The following is a 22,895-nucleotide window of genomic DNA, read 5'->3' on the forward strand; positions in this document are numbered from 1 at the left end:
AAAATGGCTTAGAACATTTCCTTGCAAGGTGTCTGAGGTCCAGGGAGGCTTGGCCTGAATAAGATTTCAGAAGGGGCACGACAAAATGCTCCTATGAATGTGTAGCTCCATACATACCTCCTTTCTCCAGGTGATAAATGGCGCACAGCTAGAAAAAGATGTGCAATATGTAGATAGATGATAGATAGATAGATAGATAGATAGATAGATAGATAGATGATAGATAGATAGATAGATAGATAGATAGATAGATAGATGATAGATAGATAGATAGATAGATGATAGATAGATAGATAGATAGATAGATAGATAGATAGATAGATAGATAGATATACACACACACATATGTGCAGAACATGACACAATCCAGGGTATAGCTGAGAAATTCCTCATGATGCTAGGCTCAAGAGGCAAGAGTTGGCTGGGATGGGGGGGGTGAGGAATGCCTGAGCCTTGGAGGGATGGGTCCTTGTCAATGATTCAGAAATATGACTTGCTGGGGAGCCCTGTTCTGGTGCTGGTGGTTATTTGCTTGTTAAATTTTTCTGTGTTGCCTGCCTAGGCAAAGCCTTCCCAAGGCAGCTTGCATGCATAAATAAAACAGGAAAACCAAAGCGCATTGCTCCAATAAAACTAAACCATCAAAACAACAGTTTGAAAACGTTTCACAGCCCAGCAGAGCGCTCATGTAAAAGCAGCTGAAGCAACTGGAAACCCCTTTGAATGGCAAAACTGACATGACAAAATGTATATCCGTTAGGAGTTGCACAAACTTAGAGCCACCACTGAGAAGACACTGTTTCTTGATTTGCTCTTAAGGGCAGGCCACAAACAGGGCCTTTAAGGCCCAGACAGGTTCACACAGAAGCAGACCAGTTTTCAAATAACCTGCCCTGAAACCCAGTTTAGGCCTCTAAAGTAAACACCAATATGCAAAATTAGAAACCAAGATGAGGCAGAATTCAAGGAGGATTGGAGGACGTTCGTAGTTTTTTTAAAAAAACCACTATTGTAAATATGCTAAAATGCAAGTGGCTTTAGAGTAAGAACAGCAATAAAATATATGTTTGAAAGTACTGTGGAGAAGATAAGGTATACAATAATATGCATTGTAATTTTGAAAATCAGGGAAACCATAGAGGGATTTGGGGGGAGGGGAGTCCAAAGTTAAATGATTGTAAATCAGAAAATGCTGTTTTAACTGTGTGTGTGTGTGTGTGTGTGTGTGTGTGTAAAGGGGGGGGGGGAATTAACACCAATACTTGTAGTTGGGCCCGAAAGCATGCAGGTAATTGCTGAAACTTACCAGAAGAGTAAGAAATCAAGATAACAAACTTTTTATAAAAGAATGGAAATGGTTTATTGAATATTTACAGATAAATTGTAAACAGATAAGAACATTGGCAGGATTATTGTAATAACGTGCAGTTTCATAAGAGTATATATTTAAAGAAGATGAGCAAATTAAGTTAACTTGGATATGCAGAAGATATTAAAAATAAATTTAAGGAACCGCAGAAAGAGGGGGAAGGAAGTCAAGCTTTGAAATGTCAAAATGATTGTAAAATTAGTGAAATGTATCAACTTGAAAAGTAGAAAGAAAGAAAGAAAGAAAGAAAGAAAGAAAGAAAGAAAGAAAGAAAGAAAGAAACACGCAGGTAACCAATGCCAAAGGTCCATTTAGTCCAACATCCTGTCCTCACAACTGGATGCCTGTGGAAATTCTGCAGGCAGGACCCGAATGCTACAGAAGTAGAATGTAATGTCTTCCAAGAGAATCACCTCCAGGTGCTTCCAGGTGGCTATGTTCTGTACCAGTTGAAGTTTCTTCAAGGGCTGTCTCATGTGAAGCGCATTGCAGTAGCCTAGCCCGGATGGTTTGTCAGTGCAGGAGTCACAGAATTTTGGTTCAGTCCTAGATACTGAGATGGTGGAGCAAAGGAGTATGTGAGTGATTGCTGCTGATTTTGCTTTTGGCTCTTCCAGACACACACCATATTCTCTCTCCTGGGGGTGGACCACGCCTATGTCACCAGCATCGGGCGCCTCATTGGCATGGTGTCCCTCAAGGAGGTGAGTACTCAGTCTGGGGGTGGGAAAGCTTAAGAGGACTTCCTTTCAGTCCTAACATGCATGGGCCCCCTCCAACACACACACAGTGGAAGGGGGTCTGCCGTCTAATCCACCCCAGATGCCTGAGGGTAGCATCACCCCAGTGGTTTGTTGGCAATAACTGGGATGGAGCAAAAGGTGGCCGTGGTGAGGCAGGGACCTTCAGTCTCAGCAGCCAATCGATCCATGAAGCCAAACCTGGGAGATACAAGTTGCTGTGCTCATTAGGCCTGACACGCCTGTGCAAATCCTGGTTCTGCTAATAAAGAGTTAACACCAGCTTGCTCAGTGTGATTTATTGCTGGCTCGCTCCTATTACCTGGTTGGAGAAAAAAATGTCGGATATAAATGTCGTAAATAAATAGTAAATAAATCAATCTCTCCCTCCCTTTCCCTCCTCTTTCTCTCTTTCTCCAGTTGCGAAAAGCCATTGAAGGCTCGGTAACCGCCAAGGGGGTGAAGGTGCGGCCCCCATTGGCCAGCTTCCGGGACAGCACGACTAGCAGCAGCGAGACAGAGGCCACAGAAATCCACCAGCTGTGGGACCGGCGAAACAGGCACTCCATCCCCCGCGAGTCTAGCCCTTCGGAGAGTGACGAGAAATGCCAGTGACGGCGGAGGGAGTCTTGCTAACCGGTTGGCGGAGACGCCAGCATCGCCACTCCACGGCCGTTTAGTTCCGGCCAGAGTCTTCCCAGGGTCCTTCGCTTAGCGTTCCAACCCGGGGACCCACTACTGCCCCGAGAGACTTGCGAAAAGGCCTCTCGGCCAGAAAACCAGAGCAGCTTCAAGGCCTCACCGGGCACAAAGCCGCAAGCCCGTCCCTGACCCGTTCTTGCTCTGGAGGAGAGGAGGCGGCAGAACAAATTCGGAGCCGAGTGAGAGGATCCTGCTCCTCTCGTCAGTGGGACCTAGATGTCTGAGAACGGCAAGTCCTTCATCCTGCGCCTTGCCTGATGTTGAAGTCACACCTGTGCCACTGTTGGGGTCCTGTTTTCGCTCGTACACCCCTGCAGTCCCTCCCACGTTGCCATTAGTCTCAGGGCTTCCTCAAGATGTTTGTGGGTAAGAGGGCATCGGTTTTACAAATGCGCACACACAAAATAAGTAAACACACCCCCTCCTACCTTTCCATTGGCCTCACCTCTACCTTAAAATGGGATCCAGTCAGATAGGACCAAGGAAATTGTGAGCTGAGGTGTTCAAACCCAACCTGGTCCACCTCTGCTTCTTTGCACAGGTCACTCTTAACCTGAGGAGTGGGGGGCATAAGACACTTGAAGGAGCCACTCCTGCAAGTAGGACTAGGCCCAAAATCCAGTTGTCCAGGCCATTATCACCTGCCTTTTCCTTTTTTGCTTACCTCTGCTCTCTCACTGCCACTCCACACCCATTTGCAGTCCAGTCGGTGAGTCCTGGGTCTCCAGCTTAGGGACGTCCGAATGTGAAAACAATGCAGGAGTGGGGGGGGCTGTGTCCCCCCTCCCCAAAGTTGCTGGACTACAACTGCCACCACCCCTGACCATTGGCCACACTGCCTGGGGCTGCTGGAGAGTTCTCCATCCTTGATACAACGGATAGGCTTTCCCTCGCTTTTATTAATGATTTTTACATGGGTGAACACACTGGATCTCAAGCTACTGAGCCTTTGGGAGCCTCTTCCTCCCTCTCTTCCCCACTGCCCCCCAACAAGGACTCTGAACTGCTTTACTTTCCCCACCCCCCTCTCTGGTGCCCACCCTATTCTTGAATCCAGAGGTGAGGAGCGGTGAGTGGGGTTGGTACCTGACATGTAAATACAGAGGGGTTTTTTATATTAATTTAATAAAAAGAAGAAGAGAGATTGCAAATAGAGCTATGAAATAAAACGAACTAATGAGTGTCTGTTGTCTTGTGTAAGCCACATGGTACTTATGGGGCGTTAGGGGAGGGGTAGTACCTCTGGTGAGGGGCATGTCGTGCTTCTTCTGGGGCAGTTTGCCCACCTTTGGTCCCCACACTGCACTCAGCTGTCAGCATGCGGCAGCGGCCCTGCCCTAGGAATGGCTTTGACTGGCTAGCTAAACTAGGTGAAGACAGACAATGGGTCTCAAGCCCTCCGTGAGTTAGGGACTTCCCCTTGTAGGGATGTGTATAGGAACTAGGAGGATATATTTCTTAGATATTAGCCCTCTTTGCGTTTGTGAGTTCAGCAGGGTGCATCCCTTTGTCAGCAAAAACAAGGAAGCTTTAGCCTTTTCATTTAAGTAATCCAGGATGCTTTACTGCAGACTGGATTTCCTGTTATTTCCCCTGTTCCTCTCCCTTAAAACAATAAACATGCAAAACACTCTTCTTGTTAAGTAAAGATCAGTTTACTCACCCGGTTTCACAGTAGCAGTCTTGAGGCAGGCTTAAAACAGAACCACAGTTGTACCTTGGTTGTCGAACTTAATCCGTTCCCGGAGTCCGTCTGACTCCCGTAACGGTTCGAAAACCAAGACGCAGCTTCCGATTGGCTGCAGGAGCTTCCTGCACTCAATCGGAAGCTGCATCGGATGTTCGGCTTCCAAAAAACTCATGCAAACCAGAACACTCACTTCCAGGTTTGTGGCGTTCGGGAGCCAAAACGTCCGAGTACCAAGGCGTTCAACAACCAGGGTACGACTGTACAGACAGTTTAGGATTGGAGTCTGAGCTGTGACTCAGCACGTGTCCTGCATCCCTAGTCAATGATGAAGCATCGAAGAGAAGAGATCACATAGCAGGGATCAGAGAGAGAGCAGGCTGGGGACGTGCACAGCTTCTATAGGTTGTGCCCCTTTACCTGGATGGGCACAATGGGAGTGGCGCTCTCGGAGAATTTCCTGTAGACCCTGGGAGATCCAACTTCCGCCATGTGTGTGGTTCTCTAGGAATCAGAAGTAGTCGGTTTTGATTGCCTTATTTTAGATATGGCACACCATTGCATGAGAATACAGTCTCTGGTAGATTGCATGGAAGAGACCAATAGTGTCTGGGGGTGTCACATGCCAGCGCTTCACGCCCAGAACTTGCCCTATGTGGAAATCCGTGTCCTCAACTCTGGCTTATGGAGCCTTAACCTGGAATTCCCTAATACTTAGCCACACGCAAAGAAGATTCTAAGTAGGCTATTTTGGCAATAAACCCACCCACCTTTGAATTTAACCTGCAGGTTTTTAGAAATGCACATGGCACCAGAGGTTGGGGGAAGAGAGAAGGGACTGATGGTGAATTGCGACCACAATAGGGGTGGAGTGTGTGTGTTTGTGCGGGGGGGGGGGCGGTTTAAACCTTTGCTCTCCTGCAGCACGTCCTGAGGAAACCCGCTTCCAGACCAAGGGAGCTTGGCCGCCTGTTTTAACCCTTTCCCGCCCATCTACCCTCCCTCCTCCGCCAACAAGCCCACCCTGGTCTCTCCGGAGAGCCTCCTTAACCCCGAAATTTTGGGTCCCCTCCAAACCTGTGCCAAAGTTTTGTAGTCGTTTCGATTACTCAGTTTTGGGATGCCTGGCATAACGCTCGCGCTACAAAACCATGACGAATCCTTGGCGCCAGTTTGGAGGGGATTCGAAATTTCGGGGTTCCTAGTTCATGAAATTTCGCTGCAGCCTCCCCCTTGCATTGGCCTGCCCTTCCACCTCCTCTCCCACCCCGCCACCAGCGCCGCCTCCTGGCTCCAGCTGCTTCCCGCCGATCGCCGTGCTCTGCCGCCGCTTCTCCTCCTCCCGGCCGCCTCTCTCCGCTGACACCGAAGGAGACGCTCTCCCTGGGGCTGCAGCCGCGCTCGTCAGGACGCGCGGCGGCGGCGGCGGCGCGCCAGGGCGGCCGTGTGGCTGTTGCAGCGGGCCGAGCCTGCTGCAAGACCCGCGACCCTCTGACCTCTTTGCCCGCCGGCGGCAGCTGGCGCGCTCCGGAGCTGTTGCGCAGGGCTCGCCTCGGCCCCCGGAAAGGCGTTTTTCGCCGCGTGATGAGTGTCGCGTTGCAGGAGGAGGAAAAACGAGGGAGGCAGAGGGATGGAGGCGCCTGGACCAGTACGCGGGTACCCAGAGCTGCTGCACGAAGGGGAGATGCTTCTACAGGCAAAAGCAAACAAACAGACCGGACTACCCAGGAAGGGGATAGAATCTCCTTCAAGGAGAGGTTGGATAGCCAGCTGTCAGCGATTCTTTAACTGGGGTTTCTGCGTTGCAAAGTTAGGACAACTCTAGATGACCCTTTGCAACGCTACAATTCTGCGATGCTTTGAGAAGGCAGGGAGGGGTTATCCTTCATGGTTTGCATGCAGAGTTCAGTCCCAACTGAGGTCATTCACAGGAGCCCAGCAGAGAAATGGCGACCCTGCTTGAACTGCGGAACTCCCTGCCACAACGGGTCGCAGTGGCTGCCAAGCTGGCTAGGTTTAGAAGGGGATAGGACAAATTCAGCTGTCAAAGGTGATTAGCCACGGCAAAGGCAATGTGCCTGAAATGTCTCCAAGCGACTTGACCACGCTGCTGCCTGAGGCAGCCACCTCCTTTTGTCTAACAATAAGGCCGGCCCTATGTGAATTGTAAGCTGGAGGGTACCCGCAAGGGTCATTTAGTCCAACCCCTTGCAATGCAGAAATCTTTTTGGCCAAAGCAGGGCTTGAACCCATGACCCTGAGATTAAGAGTCACATGCTCTACCGAGTGAGCTATCCCAGCTTGGTAGAAGGCAGCTTCATGCGACACAGAGCTAAGTAGCACACACGGAAGTCCTCACCCCATCCCTTGGCACACTTTTAACATTTTCTTATGGGCTGCTGTCTCGCCTGGATTTTTCTTAAAAGGTGAAAGCACAACCTCATTGCTGCCACCACCTCTATTGCCCCTGGCAGCTGGATTCTGTGCTAGAGAACCAGGCCTGTGTTTTCCGTGGGGAAGTGTGCCACATAGGAATTGGCCTGCATTCGTCACTGAAGGATTCTGGGAAGCTAGGATTCTGCCCTCGAGCTCAGATCTTGCAGAACTCATATCCTCCTGCCAACTCCAGCAGCTCTCTCTCCCCCTCTGCCTTTATGTTATTGCCAGAAACACACACACACACACACACACACACACACACACACAGCCTAGTCAATAAAGAGTCTGAGCTGGCCTTCCGGGAGCTGCGCAGAAGAATGCTGAGCCAGGGATCCTGGGGCTTGGAATAGAGAGGGAAACGGAAATAAAACTACTGTGCTATAGAGATGTAATGAGCAGCTGGCATCTCCTCCGGAAAAAAAAGAGGGAGAGAAAAGAACGAGGCAGTCAGCGAGTGCCAGCAGCTCCTCCTCCTCTGCCAAAGTTGTGCTGGTCCTTTCAAAAGAGCTTTCGGTGGGGTGGAGGCGGCGGGCTGGTCAGCTGCGGAGAAATAAAACTATTTCGGGTTTGTTGGCATGGGTTTAGACTGGGGCCAATGGAAGGAGGGGTAGAAATGCTGCCTGCCCCTGTGGCAATGTATGTGGGTGCAGCAAGGTCAAAACTGGGCAATTCTTTTGGAGCTGGGCAAGCACTGAAAAGCCCCGCGCAGAGGTCAAGTAGCTCTTTTTTTAGCTAGCCTCTCTGAGCTCTCCCGCTTTCTACTTGGAGCTCTTGGGGAAAGGCCTAGCTTAGCTTTAGAGCATTTGCTTTGGGTGCACAAAGTCCTGGGTTCAATTTCTGGCATCTCCAGGTAGGTCTGGGAAGGACTCCTGCCTGAAAGCTCTTTCACAGCCTTGGAGGGCCAAGCAGTGTTGATAAGCAGTGTTGGAGGATGGATGGCGGCTAACAGATTGAGGTTGAATCCTGACAAGACAGAAGTACTGTTTTTGGGGGACAGGGAGCGGGTTGGTGTGGGGGATTCCCTGGTCTTGAATGGGGTAACTGTGCCCCTGAAGGACCAGGTGCACAGCCTGGGAGTCATTTTGGACTCACAGCTGTCCATGGAGGCGCAGGTTAACTCTGTGTCCAGGGCAGCTGTCTACCAGCTCCACCTGGTAGGCAGGCTAAGACCCTACCTGCCCGCGAACTGTCTCGCCAGAGTGGTGCATGCTCTAGTTTTCTCACGCTTGGACTACTGCAACGCGCTCTACGTGGGGCTACCTTTGAAGGTGACCCGGAAACTGCAATTAATCCAGAATGCGGCAGCTAGACTGGTGACTGGGAGTGGCCGCTGGGACCACATAACACCGGTTCTGAGAGATTTGCATTGGCTCCCAGTACGTTTCCGAGCACGATTCAAAGTGTTGGTGCTGACCTTTAAAGCCCTAAACGGCCTCGGTCCTGTATACCTGAAGGAGCGTCTCCACCCCCATCGTTCAGCCCGGACACTGAGATCCAGCACCGAGGGCCTTCTGGCGGTTCCCTCATTGCGAGAAGTGAGGCTACAGGGAACCAGACAGAGGGCCTTCTCGGTAGTGGCGCCCGCCCTGTGGAACGCCCTCCCATCAGATGTCAAAGAGATAAATAATTACCTGACATTCAGAAGACATCTTAAGGCAGCCCTGTTCAGGGAAGTTTTTAATATGTAATGCTGTACTGTTTTTAACACTGATTGGGAGCCGCCCAGAGTGGCTGGGGAAACTCAACCAGATGGGCGGGGTATAAATAATAAATTATTATTATTATTATTATTATTATTATTATTATTATTAGCCTGGTGGACCAATGGTCTGACTCAGTATACAACTCCTATGCCATGATGGTTTTGGCACAGAGGGGTCTTCAGCTTTAACCCTTTCCTGCACCCTTTCCTTCCTTCCTTTTTCTTTATCTTACACACCCAAAGCAACACCTTGAACTAGGGATGGGCAGCGTGCTGTGGGACAACAGCATCAGCAGGCACAGTGGTTGCTGCTGCCCATTGAGGATGGGAGGCCACAAGCAGATGGATCCACAGCCAAACCATTCTACTTTTGATTCCACCCTCCTACCAGCCAAATTCTTATTGCATCTGTAAGCTGACTTGAGTCTCTAACAGGGAAAATGGTGGGAAATAATGATGATGATGATGATACAGTCATACCTCAGGTTGAAGTAGCTTCGGGATGAATATTTTCGGGTTGTGCTCTGCGGCAACCCGGAAGTAACAGAGCCCGTTACTTCCGGGTTTCACTGCTCGGCATGCGCAGACGCAAAAAATGACATCACGTGCATGCGCGGAAGCAGCAGACACGGGTTGCATTCGCTTCAGGATGCAAACAGGGTTCTGGAACGGATCCTGTTTGCATCCAGAGGTACCACTGTGATGCCAATTGGACAAGTTTCATACCATGAAGACTGTTCAACACACATGTAAAGTGTGTTGACCTTCTCCAAAGAATCCCGGGAAGCACAGTTTGTTGAGAGGGCTGGGAATTGGGTCACGAAGAGTTGGACACGACTAAACAACAACAACAAAGGGGAAAATACAGCTGCCAGGATTCTTGGGGAGAAGCAATATCCTTTGGATGTGCTTCAAATGTAAGGTGTGTGCAGTGCCACCCCCTCGACTGGTTGTAAGTAAGGAGGTAGACAAGAGGATGCTGGCAGAGGGGTTTGGGGGGCAATGCCCCATCTACTCTAACATTCTGCTGTGATCTGGCACCTGTCCTCTGCTAGCACCCCAGCAGGGACCCTCTGCCCCCCCCTCTGTCAACCCTCTGGCTCTGCTCCTCTTCCTCTTCATTGCTTCTGTCTCTTCACCTGCTCCTGCTCTCTCCCAGCGGGCCAGGAGGGCAGCCTTCAGGTGCCTTGCCCTCTTCTTCAAGACATGTCTGGGGCTTGGGATCAGGAGGAGAGGGCAGCTGAGGCCATGGCGAGCAGGCAGGGCTAGACTGAGGGTATCTTCTCCCAAGTGTCCTGCAAAACGTGGCGTAACTGGCACTGTTTGTGGCCCACTGGCTCATTCCTGGTGGACCTGCCAGTTACCAAGTTCCCTTCCTGCAAGGGTGTTAGATAAAGTTTGGCACTCCCCAACCTGACGCCTTCCAGAATTTTTGGAAGAGACTTAACCAATTTGTCTTTGAGGTGCCACAAGACTCTTTTATTGCTTTTGCTGCAAAAAAATATATCAACACAGCTAATCTTCCAGCAATAGATAAAGGTCTGGGTCCCATTTCATCCTTGCCCATTCTATCAAAGAGGGGAATTGATAGGGAAAGAAGCCAAGAAGAAGGTGACCTTGAGACAATTCTAGTCAGGAGAAGAGACCTTGCAGGGCAGGAAGTGATCTTTATTGAAGGATGGAAAAATGGGAGGTGTTTGAGCAAGATTAAGGGCCTCTTCTTCAGCTCCTGTGGTGGTTTCCAGAATTGTAGCAGGGGTCTCCCAGTCCCACAGCAGGGCCCCAGAGTCCTAGTTTGCATCTAGGGCCAAGGAAGGAAGGGCCATAGCTCAGGGGTAGAGCATCTGCCTCGCGTGCAGAAGGTCGCAGGTTCAATTCCTGGCATCTCCAGGTAGGGCTGGGGAAAACTCTGTGCCTGAAATCCTGGACAGCTTCTGCCTGTCACTTGGCAGTACTGAGATAGTGTGACTCAGTATAGACACACTGTTCTAAGTCTACAGGTAGTTTTTATCCCTGCAGCAAAAGAGATGCGCATGGGGATGGGTCCCAGCATGGATTTCAGGCAGAAGTTCCAAGGTTCTGCAGCAGCAGTGTATGGTGGGACATTGGGCTATTCAGAGGTGCCAATCAAACAATTCAAGAACAAGACTACTAGACAAATCTACCCAAGGCAAGGTAGTTTTATGAAGGATCCCTGCTTCCCAGGTTGTGACAAAATCCGCTGTTAAAGCTTGACCTCCGTGCGGAAGACAGGAGGTGGTGCCAGGAGTTGTCGCCTGGCAGTGATGACCAACATGCCGGAATCGTTCAGGGAGCAGCTGATGGACAGAGGATCCATGTCTGCCGGGAGCTGGCACTTGTGAGTGAAAGTGTTGGAGACAGTGCCGTCTTCGGCCACCTGTGGGGCAAGCAAAACACCCTGCCTTAGACGTTCCCCCCCAAACCAGCTCTTGCATTTTACACATCTCACGTACCAAACTTACACTGGCTAAAAGATAAGTTCAGTTCTTCAAAGGAGCACCTACCATCATGCACCAAAGCAGGACAAAAAGTTCAAAGGTGCGCAAATTAGGGAAAACCTGAGGCATCAATCTCTAGCTGTTGGTTCTTTTGAGTAGATAAAATGTAAGAAACTGCCTTATCCCAAGCCAGGTCTTCCATGCATTCAATTCAGTAATAGAACTGTCTGCACCTGCATTCCCCAATCTGGTTCCCCCACCCCTATAATTTCGTGCTTCAACTCCCATCTGCACCAGCACGGCCATGTTCTTTGTGGAAGGCAGTTGTCGTTCAAACCATTCGGAAGGCACCAGTTTGGGGGTGCCTTGTTGACACTGACTGACAGAGGCTCTCCAAGGATTTTCCTAGCTCTCCTGCATGCAGATCAGATGTCCCCACCCCCTCCCCAGCTAAGGTCTTTCCATGCAAAGCTGTCCTCACCCCCCCCCCCCGAGCTATAGCCAGGGCTGGAAAATTTGCAGCCAAAATCACAAATGCATGACTGCTACAGAGTCACAAACAGGAGACTATGTGGTGTCACATCCTCTAAACTTCTGTGGGAAGAAAGGGAACAATAGAAGACTTAATCTTTTTCTTCCTGTGGCTGCACTCTCTTCTTCTAACCTACAATGGGATCGGCCTTCTGCGAGCTCTCCTCAAAAGTGTGCACTCCATTTCAGACTGGACTATAGATTTTTGTAACTTTTAGGATTATTGCCTGCTTGATTTTCAATAGTGTATGTGTTGAATCCTGGCAAGACTTACAAGTGAGTAAACCTTATATTTTCTTCTTTGCCTAAAAGAGTCTGGGGGTGATTTTCTTTGTCTGAGGGTTTGCACATATAAGAAGAGAGGTGATCTGAATCTGCCTAAGCATCCTTGCAGATCATAATTGTTCTTTCTAGAAGGTTATACAACCTTGTCTCCCAAGCTTCTAAATATAAGCTGCACATGGATGGCGATTTTTAACTGTGCTGAAATAGGTGTTTGCATTCTTGCACAAGTAAGAGGATAATGAATAAACAAAATATCCTCTGCTTCTCATCAAAAATCCACCCATCAGCCCATGGGCGTAGCCAGGATTTTTGTTAGAGGGGGTGGGCAGCCAAAGTTATTGAACTGTTCTTAGGGGATCAGCCAAAGTTGTTGAGCTGGGTGTGTGGGTGTGTCTTTTCAATGCTTTTCAATATTTTTTGGTGGATCTGTCCCCCCTTGGCTATGCCCATACAACAGCCTGCAACCATGCCTCCTGCAGTTTTGATTCCAGCCCCACCCCACCCCCACCGCCATTGGCCATCTCACCTTCTCTGCCTGGATGACAATGCAATAGTTATAAGTGGTCACCACGATGTCGTGAGGCTCAAACTGACTGACGTCCGCCATGACCTGGTACTTGTCACCACTGGCGATCACGTTGCTGCTGCCCAGAGCAGAAGGGTGTGCTGAGGGGGGTGAGCCTGTGGCAGGGTGGAGGGAAGCAAAGGCAGAGGAGATGCAGAGGGGTGAGCGTGGGCCCCTGGAACACAGGTCTGGCCATTGCAACAACAGGTGTGGGTGGGTGGGAAGAGGAGGCTGGAGGGAGAGAAAGAGGGCCGGAGAGGGGATAGGAAGGGGTGAAGCTGAAATGGATGGGGTGATGGGAGGTGGAGGGGGGAAAGCCCTTGGCAAACCATCACTTCAGAGTTCTGGCAGAGAAGGAGGACCTGTTCCTGTCGCAGCAGAAGAAAGATGGAAGTGCAGAGAGAGGAGGGGAAAGAGAGAGACAGAGAGACAGAAGGGGATGGCAGAAGGAGAGAGGGAAGGAGGGAGGGAGAAAGGGGGTGGCAGAAAAAGAGAGAGAGAGAGAGAGAAAGGGGGTGGTGAAAAAGGGTAGCAATGTGGCGAGAGAGAGAGAGAGAGAGAGAGAGAGAGAGAGAGAGAGAGAGAGAGAGAGAGGTGTTGGCAGCAGTGGCGTAGCGTGGGTTGTCAGCACCCGGGGCAAGGCATAATTTGCGCCCCCTCTGCCCTAGGGGCAGAGAGCTGCGAGTGCGAGCGCCCCCCCCAGATGTTGCGCCCAGTGCGGCCGCCCCCCCCCTGCACCCCCCACGCTACGCCACTGGTTGGCAGAGACAGAGAGGAGGGGTGGGATGGAGAGAAAGGGATGGGAGGGAGGAGAAAAGAGAGAAAGAGGTTGACAGAGAGAGAGAGAGAGAGAGAGAGAGAGAGAGAGAGAGAGAGAAAGGATGGCCTTGCCCGCTTTGGCTGCAGTCCCCAGAATGTGGCCTTTGAACAAAGACACCCAGCCACTGACCTAAGGTCAGGCAGCCAAAAGACTCAGAAAGTCCATTTGCCTGGCACTGGCACTGGCACTCCCTTGGGCCAACCCTGACTCTTGCCTCCTGTTGCTCAAGCTCAGAGCCTGTGGGATCAGTGCCCCTGGCTGCCCCCAGATGGGCTCACTCACCTGAGTACCCATAGGACTCTCGAGCTCTCCCGGCCCCGAAGATCCCATGGGGAGGGTCCAGCAGAGGTTCGAAGCGAGGCTTCCCAGGGCTGTAGGTGCTGATGTGCTCTGAGCGGAAGGTGGAAGAGGACGAGGACGAGCTCACCGAAGACATGGCCTGGGCGATGGGGGCGGCAGCTCTCTCCTGGGTGCAGTGTGGGACTAAGGGGTCTGCAGTGCCTACATGGACGGGGGAGGGGAGGGCTTTGTCCTGGTCCAGCAGAGCCAAGATGTCCATAATTGGCCTAGTCGCTGTGCCCTCGTGCTGGAATGTGAGATAAGGAGGCTGCATTCTCAGCGACAGGGAGTGAGAGGTGATGAGAACAATGGGGCAGGGTGAAGCCCACCCCCACCCCCTCCGAACCTCACAATATTTGGAATGGGAGCAGTGTCCAGCAGAGGACCTATTTTATGGGAAAGGGCCATAGCTCAGTATTACTATTACTACTACTACTACTACTACTACTACTAGAGTAGTAGTAGACTACTAGCGGCAGCTAGACTGGTGACTGGGAGCGGCCGCCGAGACCATATAACACCGGTCTTGAAAGACCTACATTGGCTCCCAGTATGTTTCCGAGCACAATTCAAAGTGTTGGTGCTGACCTTTAAAGCCCTAAACGGCCTCGGTCCAGTATATCTGAAGGAGCGTCTCCACCCCCATCGTTCTGCCCGGACACTGAGGTCCAGCTCCGAGGGCCTTCTGGCGGTTCCCTCACTGCGAGAGGCCAAGTTACAGGGAACCAGGCAGAGGGCCTTCTCGGTAGTGGCGCCCGCCCTGTGGAACGCCCTCTCATCAGATGTCAAAGCGATAAACAACTACCTGACATTCAGAAGACATCTGAAGGCAGCCCTGTTCAGGGAAGTTTTTAATATGTGACATTTTAGTGTATTTTTCATCTTTGTTGGAAGCCGCCCAGAGTGGCTGGGGAAACCCAGCCAGATGGGAGTGGTACAAATAATAAATTATTATTATTATTATTATTATTATTATTATTATTATTATTATTATTATTATTATTTTCATATGCCAGCCATCTGACTAAATTGTCCCAGCCACTCTGGGCAGCTTCCAACAAATTTAAAACATGGAGCACAGTAAAACATCAAACATTAAAAGCTTCCTTATAGAGGGCTGCCTTCAGATGTCTTCTAAAAGCCAGATAGTGGTTTGTTTCCTTGGGAGGGCGTTCCACAGGCAGGTGCCGCTACTGAGAAGGCCCTCTGCCTAGTTCCCTGTAACCCCACCTCACAATTTGGGAACCGCTAGAAGGCCCTCAGAGCTGGATCTCAAGGTCCTGGCTGCACGATGAGGGTGGAGACATTCCTTCAGGTATGCAGGGCCAAAGTCCCAGGTTCAAACCCCAGCATTCCTTGGCAGGGTTAAGAGAGAGCCCTAAAGGGAACTGCTGCCAGCCAGGGTAGACATTACTAGGATAGATGGACCAGTGGCCTGGCTCAGCTTCCTATGAACGAAGCACGATGCTGATGCCCATATTAAGCATTGGGGCTGAAAGTGCTTTGTGCACAACCTCACACAACAGCCTTACAGAGTAGGCTAGTGCTTTATTATTCCTGTATTGCAGATTTGGAGAGAAGGAGAGGATGGCAGATGGTGGCTTGGCTATTGCCATCACATGATGTTGTGGTTGTTCCACACCACCTCCTATGATGCCTGGCGAGCAACAGCTCTTCTTGGGCAAGCCTTCAACTCCCAGCCTGACCTACCTTGACAGGGTTGTTGTAAGAATTAAGGGCAGGAGGAGACCCAGGTAAACCATCTAGAGATCCTCGGATAAGAATGGGAGCAAGTCAAAGATGGAAGGCAGTGCTACCCCAGTCATTGTGACCACAGTCTCTGGGTGACCGCACGTGGGTCCCTGTGCCCACTCCTGGTCATCTCATCTCAAGAAGGATCTTGCAAAACTGCAGAAAAGGGCAGCAGAAATTTTCAGCAGCGAGAACTCCCCTAGGAGAAAAATCTAACCTCTGGGTTGAGATCTCCATTTCTTGAACTAAGTGAAGATTGTGGTGATTACAAAAGAAGACAGTGAGTTTATAAGTAAGATCTCATGGGAACACAGCCAGTTGTTCATATTGATCAGTTCCCTGGGGATATGCTGAGATCTGCTGATCTTGCAGAAGAGATGGTGTGGAAAGCTGGTAAAGATTAGACTGCGGTAGTCTGGGGTGGTGGAACTGCAACAAAACCTTGCAGCGTGTTCAGGAGTCCAGTCATGCCATTCTGTTCTCTAACACACACACACACAGGGATTTTGGTCCTTATTTGAAAGCTTTGGGGTTCTTTCCCCCCTTATGGCTTTTTTATACTTCTGAAAAGCTTGAGATTTCCCCAGCCCTACCAACACACACCTCTTGGGAGTGGGTGATTACCTTGTGGCTGCACATGAGAGGCAGTGCGGCGTACTGGTTAGAGTCTCAGGCTAGGACCTTAGAGACTAGAGTCAAAATCCTCACTCAGCCATGAAGCTCACCCGGTGACCTTGGGCCACTCTCCATCTCTAACCTACCTTACAGGGTTGTTGTGAGGGTAAAATGGAGAGCAGGGAAAACCATGCCTGCCACTGTGAGCTCCTTAGAGGAAAGGTAGGGTGGAAATGTAATAAATCAAGCAAAAATGAAATAATCAACACAGTGGTGTTGCGTGGGGTGGCCCTGGGCGCAAAATTGTTAGGGGTGCAAAATTTCAACACCTGGTGCTGCCTCTATGCATCTGCACACTTCCATTGCAAATGGCTTCTCCATGAGAACCATGAAGTGACCTCTCCAGACTCCTGATCTGTGCAGTCTCCTGGGTGGCACAGATACCACTGGATGTGCTTGCATACTCTGTCTGTTTCCCTCCCTTCTGTGCAGCCCCGGGCCATGGCAACCCACGTTACGCCACTGAATCAGCAGCACTCAAACCTTGAACATAGTGGGAGTGATTCCTCTGGATGACCTTGCGACTTCTTGGAAACCCATCAGGGATCCCTCAGTGAGAAGCTCACTGGTGGCAGATTGGCTCCCCTGAATGATAGCTTGCCCTGTGTTTTTCTAGGTTAAGCTCTCAGTCTGGGAATGAGGAGGAGGCCTTCTGCTTGTCCATCCAAGAACCCTCTGGGAAAAGGGCTCCGGAGGCGGAACGTTTGCAAACCACCCTCCCAATCCTACTTGTGGGAGGATGCAGTGAGCGAAGTTAGTAGGGCCAGTCCACAGAGACAGAGAAAGACGCACACACATGGAGAGACACAGTCAGGTAGAACCAGCCTTTTAATGAATTACAGATACAAACAGAACGAAAACAGACACTCGTACCAGCCAGGGGCATACATCGGGAGCAGGGCAGGGCAGAAACAGGGACACACGGAAACAATATTGTGCATTTGGGGGCAGGGAGCTTAGTGCAAGGGCTGGAGAGGATGGGGGAAAGTGGGGGAGGGGTGCATAGGCTTTGGGGCACAGCTCTGCAGGTGCATCAGGGGGTGGCAGGAAGGGGAGGGCTGCCCAGAGGCTAGTTGTGGGGCAGGGTGGTCCACCGACTTTGGACTGGGTTTGCACAAAGTTGTGGCGAGGGGAGGAAGCCATGATAACTACTCAAGCATCCTTGACTGGAAGGGATCTCCTTGAACTGAACCTGGTTTTATTCCTCCCTCTCCCCTCCCCTTCCCATCACCTGAACAGTCCTTCAGCCCTTCGTCCCTCATCTTTCACTGTCATCCTTGTAGGCTGTGCCAGAGCTGCCTCAAAATAGCTACAAGGGACCATTGCGGTACCTGACCGTCATCGCACCTTCAGCAAACCTGTCCTCTCCAGTCAGGATGGCACATAGCTGGTGAGAGATGCCCTGGTCTCTGTCCATCCCTTGGTCTATCCCTTGCCACAGAGCAGCTCCCTTAAATTCTTAGGAATGAGCTACTTTTTCCAAAGGCCTTGCTTCTCCTAAAAGATGGGCAGCTGCCTGTGAAATTGCACTTTCCATAGAAGGTGCCAACGAACACAGAGAACCCTGGGGCGGAACAGAGACCAGGGCCTGCGTGGGACCCTGCTGGGACACACACATACAGATTTCTGCATTTAGCAGTAACCACTCATCTCCAGACTTTGGAGCCCGCCCACCTCGTGTCCTGTTCCTGCTGCCCGTCGTTTTGCCATCTCCCTCCGAGCCCAGCTAGTGCAACCACCCAGAGTGGAGAGCACAAGGCAAGCAAAAGATGCTGCTCTTTCCTCGCTCTAAGCAGGTGAGTAGATGGTGAAAGAGAGGAGGAGGAGCAAGGTCAGGAGTTTGCAGGGGTCTGAGATACCCAGCGAAGCCAGTGGCCCTGCAAACCATTTTCCCCTACCCTCACCTCCAGATCATGAGAGATATTAGGAACTTGGTTCTTTCCCTGCTCCCCGTTCCACACACTAAACAGAAGCATCTCTCAGAAGTCCCATTTCACTGCTCCCCAACCTGCTCTCTGTGGATTACCTGGTTAAAAACAAAAAATAGGAGAGGCAGCCAAACCAGGAGGGATGGACCTGATTGTCTTGATAGGGGAGTTGGGGTCTGTATTCATGCATGTGTGTGTGTGTGTGTGTGTGTGTGTGTGTGTGTGTGTGTGTGTGTGCAAGTGCTTTGGGGCATGTGTTTGCATTTACCGCACTTCTCTCCTGATGTGCATTCTTCAGGGATATTTCTCAATGGTCATGCTGAACGCAGGGTGACCAAGTGCAATAGATAGCAGGGCTCCTGTGCCTTGAAGAGTTGTGCCAAAGAATGAAATCTGCAGAGTCATGGGATTGGGGGGGGGGGGCCTTGCGCGATTGCTGCTTCAGATGAGCCCAAGATGAGCCCTGTGGATTAGACCAGAGGTATACTGCCTCTGAACATGGAGGTTCTGCTCCCTCTAGAGGAAACCAGGGGGAGCCCTCACATCCATTAGAGTTGATCATCTGCACTGAGGAAACAAGTAGAAAGCTGGGATTAAAATGGGGGCAAAGAGCCAAATGCAAAATGGTTTAAAACTAGTCAGCAGGGCTTCACCCCAAAAGTGTGTATGGAAGCATAGCTACTGGGGTTGCTGAAACATCTTTGTTAAAGCGAACCAGCCACCTATCAGAATTAGGGTTGCCAACTTTTATTACTGATCCTGGGGCCTTTACCAACTGCCTGACCCACTGAAATTTATCAGGTGACGAGCAATTTAGCATAGAGAAACAGTGGCGGACAGTGAAGCTTCACCTGCAACAGGCTGATATCATAGACCTAGGAGAAGGGGCAGTCTTAAACATTGGCAACCCTAAGAATTACAATTCCCAGAATTACTGGTGGGTGGGAAAGGGTTTATGCTTTTTAACTGCTTTAAAAGAGGTGTGTGTGTCTCTTCTGCATGTGCATGTGGGGGGGGGGCAGGGAGCAGACCTGTGCTACAGTACACCTGTGTGCATGCAGGTGGCAGGATTTATGGAGCAATGCACGCTAAGGGGATACACAGGCTTGCATCTGTGTCCCCCCTTTTTTCTGGGCATATAGGTACGCGCTGCAGACTTAACACTGCTTTTTCGTAGCTCTCCTCCCCAGGGAACTTTGCTACAATAGTTGTGCGAGGAGGTGCTAAGGATCTTTAACAGAACCCTAAGGGCTCTGCAGTCCCTGGGGAAGCAGCCATAACAATTGAGCTGGCATAAAACTGACAGAAGTTTGGAGACTCGATAAACCTGGCCTGTATGCCTAATTAACCCACCATACAGATTTAGGCCTGTCCATACCCTGGTGGTTGCTGAATCCCTAGTGCCTCCTTTAACTTCCCCTTGTCCATGTGGTGTTCTCCGCACTACTGCTGCCCCACACTTTCTCATCCCTAATTCTATGGTGCAGAAAACAGCAGCCAGGTTGCTCAGCGGGGGGAAACAGTTCAAGCGTATTACACCTACCCTGGCCCAAACTGTGTTTGCCGCTAATTACTTTCCAGGCCCGATTAAAAGTGCTGGTCTTGACCTATAAAGCCTTAAACGGCTCAGGACTGCAATACCTCAAGGACCACCTCTCCCCACATGAACTGATCCAGACCCTGAGATCATCATCCGAGCCCCTTCTTCATGTGCCTCCTCCACAAGAGGTCCAGAGGGTGGCAACACAAAAACAGGGCCTTTTCTGCAGTGGCTTCCCATTTGTGGAATGCTCTCCCCAGGGAGGCTTGCCTGGCACCTTCATTACATGCCTTTAAGAACCAGACCTTTGGCTAATTAAACAACCCATTGCCTTTTAAATGTGTCTGCGGAGGGGTGGGTGTTATTTATTATTTTGATTTTTTTTTGTGTAACGTGTTTTGTTTTCTTATACTGTATCTTTGGGTGAAGAGTGTTATAAATTGGAATAAATAATAAAATAAATCTGGAGAGTCCTTATGCAGCTGATGCAGCCGTCCTGTGTGGATTTTCTAAGCGCAAGGAAACTTTGCTTAGGAGTGAGAAAGGGTGGAACAGCAGTAGTCGGCCGCATGGACAATGGGGAATTAAAGGGAGAATGAAAGGTTCCCTAATCCACCGTTAGCCAAGGCATGAGTGGACCTGAAGTCATTCTAACCCCCTGGCACCACCTTAGAGCCCTGCTGGAGGGTAAGGGTCCCCCTCACATTTGGAGCTGCTTAGAGCTGGGGGCGGCGGATCCCTTCCTCATGGGGTCTTGTGCAGTGGGGTGAACTGCTAAGGGGCAGAGGAGAGGTGGGATGAGGATCACAGTATTTTTCCACCCCGGGCTGTCCAGGATGAAAGCGTGGAGGGAGCAGCGGACCCCTTAGAAAACCCGTCCACAGGAGGAAGAGCAGTGCCCGCGAGGATGACAGCAACACAGACACACACGCACACACACACACACATACACATACAAAAATATAGAAAAGATCTGGGGTGGGAGGACTGGCTGCTCCCACCAACGCCCTGCCATGCTCCCGGCTTCTTCCCAAGGAAGGGAGTAGGGGGGGAGAGGAGCGCATAGCAAGCCCTGCCCCCCCACCTCATAATACCCTGCTCCCTCCTTAACCCTTCTTTTCCCTGGCGGGTCCATAGTATAAAATTCAAGACAGTAAAAGCCGAGAAGTGTCCATTTGGGCCAGTGTGGATTTTTTCTTTTTTTCTTTTTTTATATAAAAAAAGGCATAACAAATCAAGCATCCATTGCATTCCACATTCTGTTTCAGCCCTTCAACCTCGAGCCAGAGAAGTTGGAAGGGGAAGGGTCAGGCGCGGAGATATACATATATATTTATAGATATATATATTAGTTAAATTGTCTTAAGGGTCGTCGTCATCACAGTTTAGCCATGCCACTTGGACAGCATGAGACGGGCCTTTTCTCTCCCCCCCCCCCGCACCAACCCTGGGTGGGGGCACTGAGATCGGGGAGAGCACAGCATGCTCCCAACAGGCCCAGGAATTGGGGGGTGGGCGGGTGGGGGTTTTGTCCAGCTGCCCCACTGTTGCTTTTGTTCTGTCGCTTTGCTTGATTCTTCCCCCACCCCCACCCCCACCCTCAAGACATTCTCATGCAAAGAAAACGAAACAGACCACGAGAGAGAGAGAGAAAATGCAGCAGGCAAAATCCACGGAGCCACGCGTGGGAGAGGCCCCCCCCCTCAGGCTTCAATGGTTGGATCAGATGGCACAGTGGAGGTGAAGGCAGGAGGGCAGGGCAGGGGGGCGCTGGTCGGCTTACCACCCCGCCTCCCCCTGCCCTGCAGACAGCCAGGCCGCCACCCGGTGAGGGAAGGGGGAGCCCCCGCTCCAGGACGACAGACGGGCCACGGAGCATGGTCGAGGGCGGATGCCACGGAGCAGGACAGAAAAATGGCAGGTGAAGCATGCCGCGGCGAGAGCGGGTCTCACTGCTCGCCGGTGTCTTCCTCTTGCTCTTCCTCCTCCTCTTCGTTGTCGTCCAGGGAGACCACGCCTGAAGAGGCCACATCGGAGACTTTCCTCCGGACCTGGCAGCTGTCCTCGTGACCCTTGTAGTCCTTGCAGGGGATGCCCTCGTCTTCGGTGGGCGAGAGGCAGGACTCGGTGAAGGACATGGAGTACATTGAGTCCAGGCACTCGAGCTGCGCTAGGCTCCGGAAGGCACATTCCCCGGCTGTCTGTGGGGGCAACTTGGAGAGGAGGAGCTCCTCCTCGCCCGACATGGAGCCCAGCAGCTTGGCGGCCAGTTCTGAGGGCGAGCCCAGCTCCTTGAGGAGGAGGCTGTCCTCCAGGCTGCAGAGGCTGGAGCACAAGGTCTCCGGAGAGATGGTGGTCTGGGAGGAGTCGCTCTCTGGGTCGCAGGAGGCTTGGCGGGCATTCAGCTGGCACAAGCGGCTGTGCAGGAAACCCTTCAGCAGCGTGCTGGGGGGCAGCTGGCTCGCGGCATCTGCAACACAGCAAGGGGAGGGCGTGAGCAGCGCGGCATTCAAGGGACACAGGGGACGGGCCCCGAGGTCCAAAGCAGTGTTCGAAATTAGCCAGGCGTGTTTTGCACCTGGTTATTGGCCACTTGAGGCCAAGTGAAGATGCCTGGCCTTTTCTGTAAAACTGCTAGAGAGAACTTGGTGAGAACACTTCCCTTTGTGCCCTGGCAGGAAGAAGGCGTAGCTGTTTATGCTTTTCCCTGCCTGAACGCATTGTCTTCCTAACTCAACTCCAACATGCCTACAATGTGAGAACGACTGCAAGTCTGAGCTCCAGCTCAGACTCCATTTTTAAGCTAGATTTAAGTCTGCCTTAGTAACTCAATCACTATTTTCAGCCTGCCGGAACGAAGCTGCTGTGTCTGTTACTCTTTAAAATGTATTGCTGGTGAGTGAATGTTATTGTTACCTTTTTTGTGAGTGATTATAGTTTTAAGGGTGAGGAAAGGAGGAAATACCAGGAAAATCCAGTCTGTCTCAAAGCATCCTGGATTATTAAAACTAAAAGGCTAAAACTAGCCTATCTAAGCTTCCCTTTTAAGCTGCAAAGGGGTGGCACTCTGCTGAACTCACAAACATGAGGAGGGAAGGATAATATCTAACAAATATATCGTCTCCTAGCATCTAATCATATCCCAACACAAATGGTGCTGCTCTGGCCCATATCATCAATGTGAATTTGGGGGAGAGAGTTCACCCTGAAAACTTTTTGAGCCCGTTCAGTTTCCCAAAATTTGCAGCAAGCTAGCTAAAGGTAAAGGTAAAGGGACCCCTGACCATTAGGTCCAGTCGTGACCGATTCCGGTGTTGCGGCGCTCACCTCGCTTTATTGGCCGAGGGAGCCGGCATTTGTCC

General features: G+C 50.9%; 4 protein-coding genes across 10 annotated transcripts in view; 1 reads left to right on the top strand and 3 right to left on the bottom strand.

Annotated features, from left to right (window-relative positions):
* CLCN2 (chloride voltage-gated channel 2) overlaps positions 1-3,992 on the top strand; it is a 72,771-nt gene extending 68,779 nt beyond the window's left edge. For both annotated transcript variants that reach the window (XM_083504009.1, XM_083504010.1), the window contains 2 exons: positions 1,987-2,073; positions 2,530-3,992. In XM_083504009.1, the coding sequence (XP_083360135.1) occupies positions 1,987-2,073; positions 2,530-2,724 (282 nt within the window). In that variant the 3' untranslated portion in view covers positions 2,725-3,992. The remainder of the gene's footprint in view (positions 1-1,986; positions 2,074-2,529) is intronic.
* Positions 1-22,895, bottom strand: part of THPO (thrombopoietin) — a 305,395-nt gene that overhangs the window by 186,504 nt on the left and 95,996 nt on the right. The window lies entirely within an intron of this gene.
* On the bottom strand, positions 10,789-13,873 carry LOC310707588 (alpha-crystallin B chain-like). The gene is made up of 3 exons (XM_083504708.1): positions 13,582-13,873; positions 12,441-12,595; positions 10,789-11,037 (listed from the first exon to the last, which is right to left on the bottom strand). The coding sequence occupies exons 1-3, from the start codon at positions 13,856-13,858 to the stop codon at positions 10,864-10,866; spliced, it is 606 nt and encodes a 201-aa protein (XP_083360834.1). The 5' UTR covers positions 13,859-13,873; the 3' UTR covers positions 10,789-10,863.
* FAM131A (family with sequence similarity 131 member A) overlaps positions 21,089-22,895 on the bottom strand; it is a 56,964-nt gene continuing 55,157 nt past the window's right edge. For 5 of the 6 annotated variants that reach the window (XM_083504480.1, XM_083504478.1, XM_083504477.1 and 2 more), the window contains one exon: positions 21,090-22,003. In XM_083504480.1, the coding sequence (XP_083360606.1) occupies positions 21,483-22,003 (521 nt within the window). In that variant the 3' untranslated portion in view covers positions 21,090-21,482. Of the gene's footprint in view, positions 22,004-22,895 lie in introns of all 6 variants that reach the window. The other variant, XM_083504482.1, reaches the window with a different exon arrangement.

The sequence above is a fragment of the Podarcis liolepis genome (assembly GCF_965112155.1).
Source record: "Podarcis liolepis genome assembly, chromosome: 5".
Classification (NCBI taxonomy): Eukaryota; Metazoa; Chordata; class Lepidosauria; order Squamata; family Lacertidae; genus Podarcis; species Podarcis liolepis.